Source organism: Myripristis murdjan, chromosome 4 (genome assembly GCF_902150065.1).
Source record: "Myripristis murdjan chromosome 4, fMyrMur1.1, whole genome shotgun sequence".
NCBI lineage: Eukaryota > Metazoa > Chordata > Actinopteri > Holocentriformes > Holocentridae > Myripristis > Myripristis murdjan.
In genome coordinates, this window is record NC_043983.1 from 1,024,701 (window position 1) to 1,046,033 (window position 21,333).

The window sequence follows — 21,333 nt, forward strand, 5'->3', positions numbered from 1 at the left end:
CACGTGCCTGTTCTTGCTACTGAATCCCCTATAGTCACGCCGGGAATGAAAGTCTACATTGACCCTTTCACCTATGAGGACCCCAATGAGGCAGTGCGCGAGTTTGCCAAGGAGATCGACGTCTCCTGCGTGAAGATCGAGGAGGTCATCGGCGCAGGTAACCCACCAAAGCTCCTGAGCTACAGGGGGAAGACTGCTAGTCACCTCCAGGCCATACCGTTAGAGGACTTCACGCCAATCGGTACTTTCACTCAATTCATCGCTAGCCCTCTTCTTGCCCCCTCCTTCCCTCCCCCGTCACCTCGTAGGATCCCTTTCCAACTCTAGAGTTTCAGAGTTGTCGCATCCACTCTGTATGTTCAAGTCATTACTAGCTATGTCCTCTTTAGAGGGGCTTGAATCAAAAGCATAGCACCCCTGTGTTGTTTTCTTTGCCATGTGTCTGTGGAGAATATTTAATGTAGTTTTGTCTGGTGGATGTTAAACATTTCACCCGTGTCCTCAAAACGAGGCCCAATCCTGGAACAGGAGAGATGCTGTGCATGGATTTATTTTGGTTATGTATGAGGCAACAGTTCACTCTGGCTGGGTTGCACCAACAAGGACTGATTTCATATAAGATTAGTCCTCATTAGAGTTTAGTAAAATTTGGTCTAAAACTTGGTTTAGTAAAATCTAGATTTTGCTAAACCTGTTCCAGATTTAAATGAACCAGAGCTCTGTTGCACAAAAACTAATCCTAGTTTAGTAAATCCAAGTTTAGTGGTTTAAACCGAAATTAAATAATTAGAGCTAAATGCTTGTGATAGGTGTAGAAATCTAATGTTGATCCATCATTACAGATCTGACCTTTTGGATATATAATTAAAGAAATTCTGAATACAGTTGTTCATGAATATAGTCGTTTAAACATATTTTAGTTAAAAACAAACATTTAATTTCTTGCTAATTTCAGGACATTTGTCACAAATTTGGTATTTGCCCTTTTCCCATGTTTTTGAAAGAAATGAATGGAATTTGCTCCAGTTTCAAAAGGCTAACAGTTCATTTTTGTGTAATTTTGAAGTTAAAAGTGGATCATAGTTAAAAATGGGCTTGTTTTGAGTTTGGCGTAACAGGATTAGATTTAATCTAGGCTTAGAGTAAAAACTGAATTGAATTCTTCACTTCACGTTTTAGTGACTTTTTTTTTAGTTTAAAGTTTGGTGCAAGTGGACTAAATGGTAAATTGAATCCTTGTCGGTGCAATCCTAAGATGTTGAAATGTTTTCCACCAGGTCCAGGATTGGCTGTTTCTGATCTTAAAGTGTCTTGAGAACCTCTTTAAAGAGGACTCTTATTTGTTCACTTTATTTGACCCTTGTGTTTAGCACTTACCTAACATGTGGTTGTCCACTCCTTTAGACACCCCCCTCCCCTCAACTTTTAATGTTGTAGCTAGTAAAATATAACATGTATTTTATATATTTGATAGTAATATTTTTGCTAAAAAGCTGCAGGACTGTGCCAACTGAGGTTGAGTTTTCTTAGCATTGTATCTGAGCCGAAGACGTTGTGATGACGGAGATGGGAATCGCTACTACTGCTTCTGCTACTACTACCATTACTACTACTACTTCTACCACTACCACTACGACAGTCCTTCTACTGCTGAGGCTACTACTTGAAACCCGTCGCTTCCCAGCCTTCGCCTTTTAAGTGACGAACCCTCAACCCCTGTCTTCCCTGTCCCCTCCTCTCCTCTACCCCTGCCTCAATCCATCCCTTGATCCTCTGCCCTCCCACCCCTGCCTTCCCTCACTCTCTCACCTTTTTCCCCATGTCAACGCACATTGCTCTCATTGCCTCATTCTTTGCACTCTTGCGCACGCTTGGCGTAGATTCGAAACGTAAAGCGTCAACAGCCCCCAAGACCCCCAAGCTTCTCTCTCCGCCTATCTCCTCCTCGTGTGCCCGTGTCCCCGCCCCCTCTGAAAGCTAGCACCACCAGCCCCACCCCACCCCACCCCACCCCCACTCTAACCCCCACCACCTCCACCCCCATGGGCTTCCACACTGCTTCCCTCCATTGCCAGTACATATCTTTTATCAATTTTCAACTTGCATTTTTTTTTTTTTTTACAAAGTTCCCCTCTCTTTACCTGACACCATCATGCCTCACATTCTCACCATGCTTTTTCTTTTAATCTGTAGCTCATGCAGCATAAAATCACCATATGCTACCACTATACCACTGCCCCGACCCCCCCCCCTAGAGTTCTGGCTTTTCTTGCAGTCCTCCCCTCTCCCACCTGCCCTGCTACCCTTCCCTGGCTCCTTGGTTCTAACCAGTTAACTGTCCCCTCTCCCCTTTCTCCCCCACTCTCCTCCACTCTTCCGTCAATCCTCTCTCCCCTCCGTCTCTCTGTCTTTCTTTCCCTCTCTCCTGTCCCTTTTCTCGCTGTCTCTCTGGCTGTCCCACTCCCACTCTCGCAGGAGAGTTTGGGGAGGTGTGCCGTGGCCGCCTCAAGCTCCCCGGCCGTAGGGAGATCATCGTGGCCATCAAGACACTCAAGGTGGGCTACACTGACCGACAGAGACGAGACTTCCTGTCTGAGGCGTCCATCATGGGCCAGTTTGACCACCCAAACATCATCCGCCTGGAGGGGGTGGTTACCAAGAGTCGGCCTGTAATGATTGTCACTGAGTTCATGGAGAATGGGGCACTGGATTCGTTCTTGAGGGTGAGGGAAGAACACAGGGAAAAAAGGAACACACACACAAGCAAACACACGAACACAAGGATAAGCTCCTAATATTAGACGCTCCTAATAAAACATGTATCCGTGATCTTATCGATATCGCAGCAAAATCCGGCAAATAAGCCATCCAAATCTCCTTGATCTTGCTATTAGTTATCTCACATTCTTTGCTGCCAAAAAAAAGGTCCTCTTAAGCTCTGCGGCAGTGGTGGCAATGGATATCTGACAAATGCTGCGTTCAGGGAATTGGTGACATTTACAGAGAGCTCAGTCTCCAATGAATCACCGTCTCGAAGTTACATCAAACATTATCTGCCAGAGAAAAGGAAGTAATAGAAGGTGGAGAGAAAGAAGGAAGGAATGAAGAAAGAGGGTAGAAAAGAGATACAGAGGAAAAAAGGGAAAGGCGTTACAATGATATGAGATGGGAGATGAAAGATGTAGGTAAGAGGCTGAGGAGACATGCAAAGAGATGGTTTGCAGAAAGTAAGAGACACTGACATCAGAGAGGAAGGTAGGACAAATAGAGGTAAAAGGGAGAAAAACATATGCTCCTTTGAAAATGCATCCTTGATCTAAAATCCAATTTGTCCTTGTCTACTTCGTCTCTTCCATTGCCAGCTCAATGATGGGCAGTTCACAGTGATCCAGCTGGTTGGCATGCTGCGTGGCATCGCAGCAGGCATGAAGTACCTGTCAGACATGAACTACGTTCACAGAGACCTGGCTGCTCGGAACATCCTTGTCAACAGTAACCTGGTGTGTAAGGTGTCTGACTTTGGCCTGTCCCGCTTCCTTGAGGATGACCCTACGGACCCCACATACACCAGCTCACTAGTGAGTCAGGCTATAAGTGTGTGTCTATATGTTTGTTTATGTGTTTGAGTGTGTTCATGTTTGAAGCATTTTAACATCAATAAATCATTGGGTTAATTTTGAGACATTAATTTATTTACTGTTAATGAACAAGGTCAATGCTGAGAAGACCGTCCATCTCTATATTCTGCATTTGGCATTGTTGGCCATTGGGTCTTCAACTTTCTGTATTGCTTTAAGGCACAAAACAGAAAGAGGGCATTCTTCCAGCACAAACAGAGCAAAAACCTTCAGAGCTTTTCACAATGGCAGTGACCTGACTCTTACCTCATATTTGGACCGAATGTCCACTCTATTTTTTGTTTTGAGGGACTGTCATGGTTTAGGCGGTGACGACAGGACAAGCTATAGCGGGGGTGATTTGAAAACACAGGGCATCAGTGTAGTTTCCCCCTAGCCTGAGAACCAATCAAATCTGCCAGCTCATGTTATTTGCTGTGGCAGATTGGCCTGGCCCCCCCTCCTGTTCAGGCAGATCTCCAGCCGGCCTGGCCCAGGTCATGCCATTCACAACCATTTATCTAATGTGGAGCGGGCTTGATGGTTGTTCAGCGCTACGTCACACATTGCTCTGATTGGTTGTAGGTCTATCCAATTGCATCCAGAGACATTTCAGTTTGTGACCACTGATACCACCCCTTGGAAATCCAAAATGAACTGAGGGGTTCCAGACTAATTCGCATGCATTAAGACTGTGTACCAAGTTAGTGATAGCTCACCAATATGTTTGCTATAACAGTTGCTGCCATTTGTTTGTGCCATATGATGTTCCTTTGATTGGACAGTTGCATAATGATCGACAGATGGTTGATCCAATCACCTGCTATGGTTTTTGTGCGCCCATCTTTGCTACATCTTTTCCAAACGGTTTTAAATCAGACAAGGCTATTCTGTGCAGTATCTAAATCTCAGTATGGCTGTACCAGGCTACAGTGGCAGGTGGTGAAAACAGTGAAAGGCAAATATATAAATGATTTTCCATATATTTATCCTGTCCACCAAAAAACCCAAAACATACACTAAGACCAACACTAGGCAGTAGGAGGGGAGACATGTATTAACATCCATTTTGTGACATGAAGCCACAAGTTTCATGGAAAATGTAGTCTGAGTTTTGAGAAAAAACAAAAAGACAAACAGTACCACTTGTACAGGTACCAAATGTGTTGACCACGGTTGATAATTATCCTAAGGGATCACAATTAATTTAGCAATGATATATTAATGTTTAAAATGCTATTTGCAGCATGTTTGTGTGTATCAATTTCTGTAATTTTGTGACTAATCTTGGTAGTCACAATCTTGGAGTACGTGGTTATGTGTTTTTCTGTAGCGTGCACCCCTGTACTGTGCATCAACATTTCCTCGGACTGCATTTTTCTCACCCTCTCTCTCCCTGTTGTATGTGTGTGACTCTGTGTTCGTGCTCCATCCCCCCCAGTATTTCACGCTCACCTACTCATTCGCATATCCACAGGGAGGGAAGATTCCCATTCGCTGGACGGCTCCCGAGGCTATTGCCTACAGAAAGTTTACCTCGGCCAGCGACGTGTGGAGCTACGGCATCGTCATGTGGGAAGTGATGTCATATGGCGAGCGGCCATACTGGGACATGAGCAATCAGGATGTAAGTTGAAATGAAGGGTTTCATTCCAAAATGTTATGGATACATTCAGAGCTAAAAATATCTAGAAGGACCATGCCAGTGATTTTGCATGTTTGGTGTAGTATTGACAAAATATAAGTACTTTGTGTTTCTGCTAATCTTTTCCCAAAACAAGCTGTCATATTTTAGAACTCTGATATCTTTTTACCTTTTATCCAAGCATCGGATTCCATTCATTCCACTACAATATGAAAATTAACTTTCACAGACCTCAAACTCTCTTTACGCCAGCATTCCATCACAGTAATAAAATCATCAATGTGAATTTTCCTCAGAGCAGCAGCACAGTGTGATTTAATGACTTGAATCACTTGAAATTGGGTGGAGTGAAACGGCCTCTCTGCTGGAATAGTCCCCCTGGAAACGTTTCCTTTTCACAGCCAATCATCAGTTCCATGGGTTATGAATGACAACAATTTTGTTAGCTGCAGAAGCAGAACAGTATAAGGTGGCTGTTTACCCAAAATTTCTAATTGAAAATTTTTGATTATATGTTCTTAAATCTTTAGTAACCCCTCACATGATTTGCTCACTAATTTCCTCCACTGAAGTTTTCTTCTATGCTTTCAATTTGCATGGGGTATCTGATATTTTAAATGATGTCTCACTTGGAATAAAACTCAACTTGTTTCTTTCCTCTTCTGCTGTCACTGTCCAAAAGCCAATCCATCTCACTACTCACCAACCGGCAACTCAATCACAGCTACGACTCAGAGCTAATCTTTCTCCGGCTCTTATTCCTACGTATTCCCTCAAGCCCTCCTCCCACTTTATTTCCAGCTCTCCCATCATTTCCCTCAATCATTCCTTTTCTCACTCCTGTACCTGCTCCATCCATCGATGCTTCATTCTCCCTGTGTTATCCGTCCTCCCTCTCAACGCTGAGTAACACCATCCTTCTTGTGAATGGGATGGGACAGTTCCTGTCTATTTACTGTACTTGGTGATTAAAGTGACTGTGATATTTCCCCTCCCATCCCTTGCCTCAGGTGATAAATGCCGTGGAGCAGGACTACCGACTGCCTCCACCGATGGACTGTCCCACAGCACTACATCAGCTCATGCTGGATTGCTGGGTGAAGGAGAGGAACCTGCGGCCCAAATTCACCCAGATTGTGGCCACGCTGGATAAGCTGATCCGCAATGCTGCCAGCCTCAAAGTGGTCACCAATAGCACGCAGTCCTCTGGGTAAGTTGCAGTGAGGAAAAGTGCCTCATTTAAAATGCACTCACAGTAAAGCTACCAGTCTCTTTTTTGAAACAATAACCTTTGTTTGATGCATTTCTGTGCAATTCAAAAAGGATGAGACTACAAAGTAACAGAGGTGCTTGTGCAAACTAGATTCTTTTAACTGGAAATGGCAATAAACGCAGATTGTTCTTCTAATCTCTGCTGATTTACTGTTAGCTGTGAAAAATTCCACAATTTGTCAGTTAATGATGGCCCAGTTTCCAATACTTAGAGAGCCTATAAAATGTGTGCTCTAAGATGGATGTGATTTAAAATATAGCTAAGTACAATACTACAGCAAAAATATTCAAAAAAACGTTTGCCCACAAAAAAGTGAGTCAGGTGTAAATGTAGTTGGGGGCATTATAAGTACATCATTTGACTGTTCACATTACATTCAGAATTACAATAAAAAAAGTCCCATCAAGGAAAGATCTAAGGCAAAGGCAATACCTTGAATATAGACAGTTAGTTGAGGGTGCAGAGGAACCCAATTAAAATTTTGTATCCTGCAGACAGTTTCATCTTCCTTGGTGCTGGCAATTACAGGAATAGTCTGACTGCAAAGCAGTTATTGTTTGTCTTAGTTTACCTGGAGGTCTGTATTGAGTGTTAAGAGGTGGATTAGTGATCTTCGTAAGGATAATCTTGCCTTATTATGGATCCTGCAAAATGGATATTGTAGAAAATGACTGCTAATTGCACTCTAAACATCTTCTCTTGTTTTCTTAAGTCAAATCTCAGAACAGACCCCATTGGACCCTGTTCCTAGATAGATTACAATAAGAGGCGATTAGCTTATTGAATGCAGTCACTTGACCTTTCAGATTAAACCCTGCAGGTATTGACCAAGCCATTTCAGTTGTACCCGAGCCAGACCAACTGCAATAATGCTTTCCACTGTGCAAACATCTCCTATCCAATTTGATACGGTGTACGTGAGTCATTCTGACTCGGCGGCAACAATCTCTTAACTCCTATAAAGTGTAGACTTATTCCCACACAATTCTTGAGTTCTCACAAATGCAGCATGGGCCGTTATGCAAATCTAAATTACCATCGCTCAATAAAGAACCTAAGGCAACTCCCCCACCAGCAGGGAGCTCGATTGGTGATGTCACATCTACATTTAGCCAGAGCTCTGCACTACATTCCTCCACAACCTGTTTCTTGGAAAGACTTTAGAGGATGGAAGGTGGCGGAGTTGGAGCTGGGGGGAGGGGGGTGACCTACCTATCTGTCCCTGCATCAGGGTCTCTCTGTCCTGGGGGAGGGCCGCAGACAATCCTGGGTTGGACTCTTGGGGGAAACCAGGGTCTCGGTTGGCCACAGGAGTGATGTTAGAAGATTAAGCTCGTGGTTAATTAGCTCGATTAAGGCGATGCAAAAAAGAGATGGGAGCGCCTTTTAATTAGCCACTAACGAGATTTTAAACGGGCCAGCGGAGAGGTGGCCTCCTGCCGACAAGCCTAACGAGGGAGGAGTGAGAGATGATGCCGCCGTCCCGGTTGGCGTTGAAGGATGGCTGGAGGTTAGCTAACACTGTCTGGCAGGGAAGTCTTGTTCCTGTGTGTGCTATGTGTGCATGTTTGCATCATGATGGCGTGCGCAAAGAGCAATGGAGATTCACTTATATATTGGCTGGTGCGGTTTAGTAATGAAGCTTGTTCTGTGAAGTGGGATATGAATGTTTGCCTTTCTATTGTTGCCTCACACTCATTTTCATAAATACACACAAATCCTCTGTAGAAGTGAACCACAGCCACTCTTTGTAAAGTGCCTCTCATTGACCTTGCATGCAGCCGTGTACTATAACTGTCTCAGTAGCTAGCTATGTAACTAGCTTCTTAGGCTATGTCCACACCAGGCTGGGTAAAAAACACAGAGAAAACATTATTCTCCATTTTAGCCTCCATGCACACTAAGCCAGCCTTGTCCACTGTCGGAAACTGTAATTGTGTTGAGAAACACTAGTGTCAGTTTTTAGTCTCAAAACTTTGGGTATGGGGAAAATGGAACTTTCCTAAAAAGATGACATAAGGCTGATATTACACAGTGCAACTTCCATGCAATTAACTGCATGTTACAAATTCAGTTTTTACCAAAATAACTAGCAAACCAAGTTCATGATTTTCATTGGATGGAAAATTGGGAAAGTAGTTTTCCATGTTATGTCATTTCACATTTAGAGGAGGTTTCTTAGCTGTGCACATGACCAGCACGGGATTGGTTTTCTGGGAGCTTCAGTGTGGACAGCAGACTTTTGGAAAGCAGTGTAAAACCACTAGTGCAATGTGGATGGAAGGCCAAAACAGCATTCGGACTTCCCCAGCTTAGTGAGGACACGGCCTCAGCATGCACAACAACCTCTCCTACAGTGTTGCTTTCCTTCTGTCCTTCCCTCTGTGGCTCTCATGTGGCCAGCAGTACTTTGGACTGTTTTGAAGCTAACTTCAGAGAAGAGAGTCTAACAATGCTCCACTAAGAGAAGCGAGCATCTGGGGTTAATGACGTCCCGAGGCCTCGGGCTCCGAAGCACAGGCCTTATTAAAAATCACTCCATCTACACCGCTCAATGGAGCCTCTGTATCAGTCTTATTAACTCCCCCTACTCTGTCTTTTCTCTTTTTCCCCCTTTCCCTCTATCCTTGCTTTAATTGTTAATGAATCTAATGCCATCAAAAAGGACGACAGGGATCAACAGAGCAGAGAGGAGAGGAGACAGTGGCGCTCTTTCTCTTCACTCGCTTCCTCGGCTGCCTCTCCTCCTTTTCGCCTCCCCCCCGGCTCCCATCTCCCCCTTCGTCTCCTCTCTCGCTCACCCACTCCACTCTGAGCTGTAGTACAGTTTTATTAAAACTCTCAAGGTGGCCTCTGTATCTGCACCATTGATCAGCAGAGGGGGGTGTGAGGGGGGGGCGGTGGCTGGTGCTCTTTAGAAAGGCCTCATTGCCTGTCACATGCCTATGCATGTGTGCGCACATGTGATCACACACCTAAACACAGTCAAACAGGCAGGTTCACACAAACACACACAGACTCCTGACATGCACTGGCAGCATCAGCAGGTTTGAGTCAGTTGCACACGCAGCCACATCTGTGTTTACATTCCTCAGATATCTCTCATGAAGCCTGTTTCGGAAATGTCTTTCCACCTCTGTGGGATTGTATTGCACGCATCCTTTTGTCTAGCCAACCTCAAATGACATTCCACAAGAACACTCACACACACACACACACATCCAAACACACCCTGAGCAGATGTAAATAAAGCATCGTTTAGCTTGTACCTAACCACTTTGGCTGCCTTCAGAGAGGCAGCTCAAATCGCACTTTTACTCATATCTGCTGCAAGTTGGATATTTTGACCGGCAGAAAAACATATGGCATGCGATCTTTTCATATCAGATTTATACCACATTCGTAGATGGTTTGAAATTTGAAAAAAACCACATTAGCAAACCACTCTGATCAGATTTCAGTTTTTTTTTTCATTCCCATGTGACACTGAGGTCTATTTGATGTCATATGTTGCAAAAAGAGGAGCCAGCATGAAAGCAGGAAAGGTTTGAGCTGCTTGCTCGGCATGCTGGACAGGAAATGTGCACCTGCGATAAAACTATGACAACTAATGCCATGGAGCAGTGGTTTTCAAAGTTGGGTTTGGAATGCACTAGAAATCGTTGGAATGCAGAATATGTTTGAGAGATTGTAATCTTACCATGTCAGTGTTCAAGTATGACATCTAATTTGAGTTCTGTTCTGAGTTGAGTTCTGAATTGCATTGAAGTTGGGCTCTTTCAAAAACATGGGGAAAAAAGGATTAGCAATTTAGCAAATTTGATGTATAGGACTGAAAGGCATGTTGGATTTGTCTGCTGTGTGAAAATAGCATCCGCTAGCCACCAGCCACCAGCCACCGACCAAGCCTCCAGCCAGTCTCTCCACAGTGATAAAGGTGGTTGCCCCCCTCCTCCACACACAATTCCATCCTTGTCTCTGTCTCTGTCTCTCTCTCTCTTGGCTTGGGCTCTGCAGCTCCCTACAGGAGGAGGAGAGGAGAGGAGAGGGGGGAGGAGAGATGGAGAGGTGGCGCTTGGGGGCGTTTGGGGGTGAGGTTGGCCGGCAGAGGTGGTGGAGTGACGACCTTAACCCTCTCTCTCTCTTTCTCTCTCACCCTCTCCCCACCCCACATCCATGTAGGGTGTCCCAGCCCCTGCTTGACCGCTCTGTGCCGGACTATACCACTTTCACCACTGTGGGGGACTGGCTGGATGCTATCAAGATGAGCCGTTACCGTGACAACTTCGTCAACGCCGGATTCGCTTCCTTCGACCTGGTGGCCCAGATGACAGCAGAGTGAGTGGAGAGGCGGCGGATTGGGCTAAATCAGGCCTAACATGATTGACTGGGGCGAAGGAGAGAGTCAAATTAGTTTGGTTCAGACTGACCTTGAGGGAATAAAAATAGTTGAGTGACTAAAATTAAACAGAGATGTGAATAAGCCGGCATAATGGAAGCTCAAGGGAATGACAAAAAGAAGTAATATGCAAAATGATAAGGGCTGTGTTGGTACATCTTTCCAAAGTATATTTATTTTGCTATAAGTATAAAGATATCAGTGTTAATGATGTTGACTAAAACTATGTATGTATTAACAATTTTGTCAACAAATAAAATAGAAATGAAAATGCCAGAAATAGACAAATGAAAACACAGCTCTAGACCTCATTAGAATCAGGAATATAGATCAATCTATGTATAAAGTTAACTAAAATACTCCACAACAAAAAAAAAAAACAACTGAAAAATGATTCAGTAGAATTAGACTAAAAGCGCTTATCAACTAAAACTAGACCAAAACTAACAAAAGTCAAATGACTAAAATGTGACTATCAGAATTCAATATCCCTGGAAGATGCCTTTTGCTGTTATTAGTGTGTCAATACTTAAGTCAATTCTCAAGCTAAAATGAAGCTAAAGCAAGCCAGAGTTCCAGCATGGTGAGTGCATTCCTGCTGATGCAACCTGCCAAGCAGGAGCTTACACAGAAACCCGAGATGAAAAAACACAAAATCCTCCAAGCTCTTCCTGCAGTTAGGTGTATAATTGACCAATCAGGGTCAGTTTACTGTAAAATTGGGAGGATTAGGTAGTCAGGAAGGGACCCATAATATCCCCCCACCCCCCACCCCGGAACCGAGCAGACACATAATGTACAAAATACACACTTTTAATAACGTGTGCTTGCAACAACTCCCTAAACAGTGACCCCCAGTTGACCTTGACAAATTACCTCCCTGCATGTTTACAAACAGGAAATGATGCAAAGGAAGACATGGAAATTAGAAGCCAGCACTGATCAAATAAATAAATTAGGATAAAAATGATAAATAAATCATCCTCATTAGCTGCATAATAGGCAGTGGTGGTGGAGGTAATTTGTTTCAATTTGGCCAGGCTGACAGGTGTGGTGTACTGTGGCTCTCTGTTGCCCTTAATGGCCAGTAATTCCTCTAATGGTGCCCATTTATTATCATTTCATTCTCCGTCGCTGCGCTGAAGGGGATGGCGAAAGGTAGAAAAAAACACCATTTATTTGTGTGAAATTGCGGTGATGCACCCTTATTTGGCAGAGGTAGAGGATGAATGGATGGCGTGAATGTGTGTGTGTGTGTGCACGTTTGTATTCAAACGGATCGGTCCACAAAGACATTGAGACAAGCAGAGGGCATGGTGTCTGTGAGTAATATTAGATTATATGTGTAAGTGTGTGTGTGTGTGTGTGTGTGTGTGTGGATCCAGACAGTGGTACAGCCCCAATGGTTGGCTAATCACTCGCCCAGACGCCAGCCGCGGTTCACTCTCCCCTCCACTGTCGACCGGGGAAAACAAACAGGCAAGCAGGAAGGAGAAGTCCTTGTGACATTATTCTGCTGTGTTAAAGCAACACAACTCTGGCGATTCCATCACAGCCTCTGACTTAGTGATGGCCGCTCTCCTCCAGGCCTTATTTTGCGAGTTCATTTGAATAGAACTTGATGAAGATTATTCTCTAATTTGACCAATTCTTTAACCCTTAGATGCATAAGTGGGTCAAAAATGGCCCACTTATGCTGCTGTTGTTAATATTTTCATGTTCAACGCATTCCTCAAACATCTTGTTTTTGATTCTGTCCCATTCAATTTTTTTTACTCACTTTTTGTACTTTTTTAAGAAAATAGATATTATTACCCCAAGTGTTCATATGTGGGTCAGAAATGACCTGGATGTATTTCCCATGGAATCTTATGAGAGCGTTTGCTCCTTGTCAAGTATAAAGCCTGACACTTTGTAATCCCATTTGTCGTCTTATTTTCATAGATATTTTTATGCAGATGAGGGCAGTTGAAAGCCCATTCAGTGACACACAGGCTGGTTCTGAGCTAGAGTGACAGGTTACTGACTGACTAATCTGTCTCATATCTGACAAAAAAAAAAACTATTGAGCTGGTGTTTTTCTGCTTGCCTGGCAGACTGCTGTTGACTCAGTGATGAGTGCCAGCTGCCTAACAGTAGCTAAGTCGGCTGTTTAATTATTAACTATCACATTAACTCCTTGCCGCACTGGCCCACCTGCCAGGCAATGGAAGTATGATGCTTTAAGGCTCAGACTCAGGCCGGCTGGATGAGTTTCAGAGTTTTGTTGAGCTCAGGAAGTCATTTTATGGCTGACCATGAAGATGTTCACGTGCCCCCGTTGTGCATCTTCGCACAAGCAAGTGAAGTCCACTCTTCTTCTGTCCAACACATGATGTTTGCTTACTGTTATTTTTTATGACTTTACCACCTGTTCTCACGCTGATCTCCTTTCTCCCAGCAGTCTAAAGTAACTGTGTTACTGTACTTAAGCATTCTCTTTAGAATCTGTGTTTATTCCTTTGTTTTTTCACTTTTACTTACCTACATTTGAAAATAAAATGTGTACTTTAACAACACAACTGATTCCTTGGCCACTTTGGCTACTGGTTACCAAATATTAGGAATGAGCCAGATCTGTTACAGATGGTGTGTTTTTTTTTTTCCCAACAAGGACTGCTACTTAAGCAGTGATGATATCTCGCCATTCATAATGTTTTCAAGAAGAAGAAACTCTGTATTTTCCTGTATTTCCTATCAAGGCAGAGAGCAGCCACTGAGAGTTGATATTTTTCAAAGAGAAAGTCACACATTTTTCACATTCACAATATCACATCAACAGTGAGGAGTTAAATGAAAGAGATAATCAAGACAGACTATACAATTCTGCACAATGCCACCAGTGTACAGTGAAACACTGCAAGTTAGCAGCACAAGTACATTGCTAAGCTCTTTATTTTTATTTTACAATGAATGTTGATGATTTTTTTACACCACAGTTTTCTCCTCCCTCCACAGGGACCTGCTTCGGATAGGGGTGACGCTGGCCGGCCATCAGAAGAAGATTCTGGGCAGCATTCAGGACATGAGACTACAGATGAACCAAACACTTCCTGTCCAGGTCTGAGACACGAGGATGCGCAGACCCGTTGACGGACAGCCAGACAGGAAAAAAGGGGGAGGAACTGTGCCAGAGAGAGAGCCAATGGGAAACCCTAGCTGCCTGACCCATCTCTGCCAATTAGATGTTCTGAAACTGGCTTGCAGTGCCTCTGACTATTTTATTTTATTTTTTTTCCCCTTCCCACTTCCATTTCTTTTTCCTTTGTTTTGTGTTCTTTGTCATGATTCTTTTTTTTCCCATCCAACAAGACGTTTTATCAGGATTCTCTTGTGTATTTTTGAAAAAGGAGGAAGAGTGCCCTCTTTTATCCCATGCGTGCCTCACCTGCTCTGGTGTGGGTTGCAGTTTGCATGTGTGTGTGTTTTTTTTTTTTTTTTTTTTTTTTGTGAGGTTGTCCAGGATCCTCAGCTCCCATATCCTAAATGTGGGTCTCTGATCCTCATGCAAGAGCCCTTCTCCCAAATGACAACAGAGAGATCCCTGATTGACATTTAATATGTAGTAAAAAATAAACTCCCAGGTTTAAAAGGAAAAAAAAAGAAAAAAAGAGAGAAAAATTGAACAACCTTTCACGCAGGAAATAGAAAGAAAGAAAAGAAAAGAAAAGAAGAGAAAATCCCTTCCCCCGCTAGAAGTTGTTTCACTGTGTGTGTTTTTACTCCCCATCTTCATATTGAAGGTGTGTTATCTCAAAAATGGCACTTGCTGGAGAAGAGGAAGCATAATGGGCAGGGGTTAAAGGTCAAGAAGAGGAAGATCAAGAGGTCAACAAGTCAAACGAGAGCAGCTGAGATTCTGGACACTTGGTTCAGCTGCTGAATCTCCTGCAGGTCACCCGATGACCTCTGAACCGCGACCTGAGACCACTCAGGATAGTTTCATAGTTGGGATCATCTGCTCATCAACTGTGCTTTGTATGTGTAGAAATGTTTTTTTGTTTTGTTTTGCTTTGTCTTTTTTGGGTTTTTTTGTCCATCCGTCATTTTGATTTTTGTTGTTATTTCGTTTTGTTTTCATACACAATTTTGGGAGTTTTGTGTTTTCAAAATGGCCGGAAAACCGAAGTATCCCCTACTGGACGCTTTCATGTGACTGAGGGGAAACAAGGACTGTGGCAACACAATACAAAGACCACTTGGCCTTTTGTGTGCGTTTTCTGTAGGTGTGTGAATATGAGAGAGAGAATGTGCGTGTGTGTGTGTGTGTGTGTGTGTGTGTGTGTGTGTGTGTGTGTGTGTGTGTGAGAGAGTGAGTATGTACGTGTGATTCAGTGTCCAAGCGTGAATGTGGGAGTGTACCAAGTTGCACACAAATATACTGTACAATACAGCTTCCACTATCCGCCACCGTGGAGAATTAAAGCATGAACTGAACCATGACAAGGAGCAATTATATCTGAAACAATTACGCTATATTCTGTGGACAACTGTTAAACGTTCTTTTTTATTGAATCCAAAAAATGAACTTTGGATATATATATATGCATCGTACAGAAACTGAGAGCAAACCATGAGAGACACCTTAATTTGTTCCTACTATTATCAGGATTTAGAAATAATCAAAAATTCTTTAGTTACTTGACATCCCGCCCTATGTATTTATTTGTACCCCCCCAACCCCCGGACTAGAGGCCATTTGGGACTTTGGACTTGAAACAATCAGGAGGAAGAAAGACCCCCAAGAGGATTCAGCAAACAAATTGATGATTATTAAAAAAAGACAGAAAAGGAAAAAAAAAAACAGAAATTGCATATAAATCGGATATTGTATTTTTGTTGTTGTTCTAAACAGCCTGTACATGTTTTGTAACAAAAAAAGATAAATAACACGTAAGAAAATGGTGTTTTGACAAAACAGGAAAGTGTTGTTGTGAAGTGTTTGATTCTGAGTGAAATTGGGCAAAGAGCGGGGAGGAAAATGACCGAGGAACAGGTGGAGAAAGTAGATGAAAAATATCCATAATTAGGCCACTGGTATGAAGCTCAATCTGACACACCGCCCTCTCTTTTTCTACATTGCCGTGTGAGTCTGTCTGAGTGGGTGTGTTATAGGTAGTGTGTGTTTTCAGGTCACCATTTTGAAATGACTACCTGGACTGGATCTTTAACCTTCCCAATCTAATCTCATTCTTAATATGAAGATTTTAAAGGGATACTTCACCCATTTTGAAAAAAACATCTTTACCTCTCCTTTCCCTCTCCACCTTTTCCCCTCCCCAGCTCTTCTGTAGCACAGTAGTGGAGCTATCTTCCTCTCATTGTTACTGAGTGCTGGATACTGGCTGGATGCTCCACATGCTAACTGTTAGCCTCCTGCCATTGAGCTGGACTTCCCCCCAGCTGACATTCTGAAAAATAACCACCTTAAGCTACTCAAACTGTTAAATAAATACAGGTCTATGATGTGTAGCAAAATTTTCATAGCACAAAATGATGGAAAAATGTGGAAAAAAAAGATAAACAGTAGAACTCTTTTCTCGTGCGGTCTAAACTCTTCCTGCAGGCAGGTGTCTGGAAATGCGGATAGTGGATCTTTCTGGATGTTTGTAACAGAAATGCAGTTTATAACTCCATTTTCCACTGTTATTATGAACTCCGTTTTTCCTGCCATCAGCATTCAAAAAGATTTGGTAAGCTGCTGAATTACTCTGGGCTAGAGTAGCATTAGCCACCACAGACATTGCTTCATTTTGGTATCATTTGCTTTTTTGATTGAACACATGTACGCATGCTCGAGGACAAATATAGCATTCTTCAGCATGCTAAAAGATAGTTGGCAAGTAATGTTGTGGCTAGCTTCTTCTTCTCCTCTGCTCACCGTTATCACCCACATTTCACACACCTTTCAGGTACCTGCCAGCCACATTTATAACTGAGGACCAAACTGCAGAAGAAAATAGTTCTACCATTGATTCTTTTCTTCTCTTTTTTTTTAAACAAAGGTCAAGATTTTTACATCATTTCAGGCTGCAAAAAATCAGCTAAACATCATTAAACTCAATTTATTTAACAATTTCAGTGGACTAAGATTGTCAGCTGGGGGGAAGTCCACCTAAACGGCTGGAGGCTAACAGTTAGCATGTGGAGCATCCAGCCAGTATCCAGCACTCAGTAACAATGAGAGGAAGAGAGCATCATTATTGTCCTACATAACAGCTTGGGAGAAAGTGAATTAATGTCAACTTTTTTCAGAATGGGTGAACTATCTCTTTAATGTGATGCCCTGTGCTGTTAGTCTTCCAGGCACTACAACATAAAAAACTCAATTTTTTTTTTTATTTACTCATTTACGATCGCTTCCAAAGAGACAGGATCCAACCTGCCTATCTTAAGTATGTGGGACTGTTAGAGAGTCGTTTGCCTCAGTGATGGAGTTATGTTGAAGACCTCAGCCTACCTGCCAATCATCTGAGCAGAGCTAGAGGTGGAGCTCCATCTCTGCCAAGAGATCCCAGAGCCTGTCAGAAGAGAAGACCATTGGTCCTCGTCTGTCAGGTCGATTAGCGTGGCAGCCAATCTGCCGCTGCGAAAATGCAAGCTCGCAGACATGCAAGCTCGCAGACATACAGCAGGCCGACCTGTCATTATCTCTCTTCATTTCCTGTCCGGCCTGCAATCATCCTGTCTCGGCTCGGGCTGCTGCCTGATTAGTACAGTGCAGGATCAACAGACAGCCCAAATCTGCAGGCCCCTCATCCTAAATGATAGCAGCTGCATCACCCAGACTGTACTACTGCCACCTCTTCCAGAGGGGTATGTTGAAGTGGTGGATTAAGGGATGGGGTGGGTTACCAGACAGTCTCTGCATTGTTGGGATTGGGATTTGATCAATGCAATATGTGAATATTATTAGTTAGATGTGTAATGATAGCGCGATGTTAGTGTCTGTGCATTACGTCTTGTCATATTACTTTTGCCAGTATCTTTTGAACCCTTCCGAAAGCCATCGAGGATATTATGCAAAACAACCACTATATTTTATATTGTTTCATGTTATCCCGCAAACAGAAACTTTCAGTACTGCTAGTCGCCTCTGCATAAAGGGCTTACTAACCTGAAACAGTTGTAGTACACAATCAAGTAGTAATATCGACTATTATGTTCTGTGCAGGAAGCAAGTCTCAAAACCTTGTCTGGTTTTCATCAAAATATCAGTTTGGATTTCTGATACAATGGCTAAGAAGGAGCAGCGCTGTTAACCATCAAGGCTATTTTTACATGATGAAAAAGTGATGAAAATGTCTGTTAGAGCAAACGCTTTATCATTGTGCAGAATCATTTTGTTTCACTCCAAAAGCAAAATACCAATTTCAGGGGGGAAAGCATGATACGGTTCACATTTTGAGATGAGAGAAGAACGAAATGAATGCAATCAGAAGCTCGCTCTTACTGAAAGTCTCGCAGCAAAATATTCCTCCCTTTTCCTCCACTCAACTCAATCATTCAATCAGCCAGCCCCCCACTATTACAAACTTGCATGTGGCATCAAACAAGACACAGTTGATGAGAATAAAAAAAGGAGAGAAGGGGGAGCATAAGGGGCTAAACACAATCAGATGGTAGACATACCCACTCATGAAAAATGGCAGCGCTTTGGAGCTTGCATGAACTATTGATGAGGTGCACATGGTGCACTGGGGTCTTGTGTTGTGAGGCCGACCGACCATGAGTGATGAGCTCAACTGCCGCTGCTGCACATCTTACAATGATTAAACTGCCAGCGCATCAACTGCAAACAAAATCTCTGAATGGATTTTTCACACATTCTGGGAGTCTCATACAAGAGAGGAAACAAGCTTTTCTTGGGTTGCGCATTCATCCTACTGACCGGTTTCTCTGCTCACTGCTGACATTAACATGGACTTCTAGGTTTATATGTGTGTGTGTGTGTGTGTGTGTGTGTGTGAGTGTGTGTGTGGAAAAAAAAGAAGTATTTGCATTTTTATATAGGAACATTTTGATCAGCAGAGTCTAGGCTTTGTGAGACGCGGTCATCTCTGTGTGCCAATGGGATTGAAACCATCCTGACATTCCCTCCAAATTCCCTTCCCTGCATCACCCTTCCCTGACAACTTTCTTTTCTTCATCTGTCTGTTTTCAATAAATATATACAGTGCATTCTTTTTCTTTGACTGAACTCACTTCACCCCTCTGTCTTTTGGTCACTTTTGAAACCCCCCTCCTCATTGACACAAAGTGACATGTTTTGAAAAGTATTGTACATGTATAGTGAGGCGGGGGTCAAAAAAACAAAAACAAAAACAAAAAAAGCGCTGAGAAATGCAATTGTTAATTCCTCTTTGAAAAGCATTGAGATGTATTTAATGGTGCAGACATACACAACAAATTACTAAAAATGATGCATTCTTGTAGAAATATTTTTAAAAGACCCTTTTGCAATTAAATTATTTAAGAAATGTGACCCGGTCTCTTGTCTGAGTTTTTGTGTGTGGTGGTTTGATTTGGTTATTCATTCATGTAGACTTACTTAAGAAACCCAAGAGCCCGTGGGCAGGCAATTATTTTGAATGGTTTGATTCATAGAACTTGAATTGGAGAAAAATGGGCTTTCCGATTTAAATCAACATAGCAGGATGGCAACAGAGGTGGCCATTTTTATGTGAACCATTGCCATTGCAGTGGGCTAACACAATCACCATTTTATTCTGTAGCAGCCAAATGACCATGACAAATCGTTCAATGGCCAGTTGACTCCAGTTTGAGTTCTGTGGTTTTATTTCATAAAGTGATTTTTCAACAAAAATCACTTTATGTCTTTGTATTTTTAATTTTTAGGCAGATGATGTGGTATTTTTCATGTAATATTTCAAAATAATTTGGTGGGTAATTTTCTTGTAAACTAATTTTAAACACATATTTGAAGTTTATTAGTTTAATAGGATCCCCATTAGCCATCAGTCCATTATAGGAGTAATGGCTATTCTTCCTGGGGTCCCTACACAAGACATACACTCAGGTTTTAGTATGGAGTAGCCATAAAATAATTACATACAGAATAAAAACCACAACTCAAAATCATGTAAGGTAATCACATACAGTGACAAAACAACAACTTCAAATTCAAATCAGTTTGCAACAGCATAGACAATAATAAACAGTAAAACAGATAAATATAATAGGAACAATAGTTGGACAGTTTGAAAAATGTGCAAACACACCAAAAAAAGAACCAAGAGGTGAGACATTATACAATCACTTTTCTAAAAAAAAAAAAAAAAAAAAGACTTATGAAAGCCTGAGTCAAGATTTTTTTCTTATGTGTTTTTACTCTTCTTAGGCTGTCCACTGTAGTGACCGCTATGCGCCAAAGGGTTAAAACTACTCATGCTTTCCAATGATAGGAGCTCAGGTGGAAGCTTGTTCCACTGTGCCACAGCTCTGTTCATTACTGTTCTCCTAAGTGCATTGGTTCTTGGCAAAGGTCATGTGACTCTGTTGTTTAATGCTTGTCTTGTCTCATGGTTATGTCTGTCATTGGTTGGTGCTGGCTGTAAATATAGGCAATTTGGTTTAGCTACAGTACATATATTCTTCACAAACAGAATAAGGATGCTTGCCAGTCTCTCTTTTACCATCAGCCAAGACAGTCTAGCATGCATTTCCAACACGTTCTCCTTTATCGAGCACTGAAGTGCAAGGCAAGCGGCTCTATTTTGAGTTAACTGGAGTTTTGCCAGCTCCTTTTGTGATGCACAAGACCAGACTGTTGGACAGGAGTCCAGATGGGAAAGGACTAGAGATTGTACTGCCATTTTTACTGATGACTTATTTTGGAGACTAGCACTTCCTCTAATGATGGAAATACCCCTAATCATCCTAGTGACTATGCTGCCAATATGAATTGTCCATGAGAGTGTTTCATCAATAGTGACCCAAGCAATGTAGCCTCCTTCACCTGTTCAATATCAGTAGTATTTAGGAAGAGAGATAGTTTGTGATCTGATCTCAGAGCATATTTGGAACCTAGCATTAAGCATTTGGTTTTTGAAACATTTGATTTAAGTTTGTTTTCAGCTCCCCATTTGGAAAGCAGTTCATTTTGAAATGCATCACTGACCTGTACAAAGCTTATGGCAAATTCAAACATGGTAGTGTCATCTGCATAAATCACCATGCCTGCATTCTCCAACATGAAAGGCATATCATTCACTAAAATAGTGTAAAGGAGCGGTCCTAGGCAGCTGCCCAGGGGAACACCACATTGAAGTATTATTAAATTTGATACTGAGCCATTAAACATAACACATTGCTCCCTGTCCGATAGGTAACTTCTCAT

The 21,333-nt window shown here is 42.4% G+C and overlaps 1 protein-coding gene across 5 annotated transcripts in view; it reads left to right on the forward strand.

Annotated features, from left to right (window-relative positions):
- ephb3b (eph receptor B3b) overlaps positions 1–15,894 on the forward strand; it is an 84,055-nt gene extending 68,161 nt beyond the window's left edge. Inside the window, exons 10-16 of one of the 5 annotated variants that reach the window (XM_030049425.1) lie at positions 23–241; positions 2,476–2,723; positions 3,363–3,578; positions 5,095–5,244; positions 6,273–6,472; positions 10,718–10,873; positions 13,932–15,894. In XM_030049425.1, the coding sequence (XP_029905285.1) occupies positions 23–241; positions 2,476–2,723; positions 3,363–3,578; positions 5,095–5,244; positions 6,273–6,472; positions 10,718–10,873; positions 13,932–14,040 (1,298 nt within the window). In that variant the 3' untranslated portion in view covers positions 14,041–15,894. The remainder of the gene's footprint in view (positions 1–22; positions 242–2,475; positions 2,724–3,362; positions 3,579–5,094; positions 5,245–6,272; positions 6,473–10,717; positions 10,874–13,931) is intronic. The other 4 variants (XM_030049426.1, XM_030049427.1, XM_030049428.1 and 1 more) reach the window with 4 other exon arrangements.
- Positions 15,895–21,333: the final 5,439 nt, after the last annotated feature.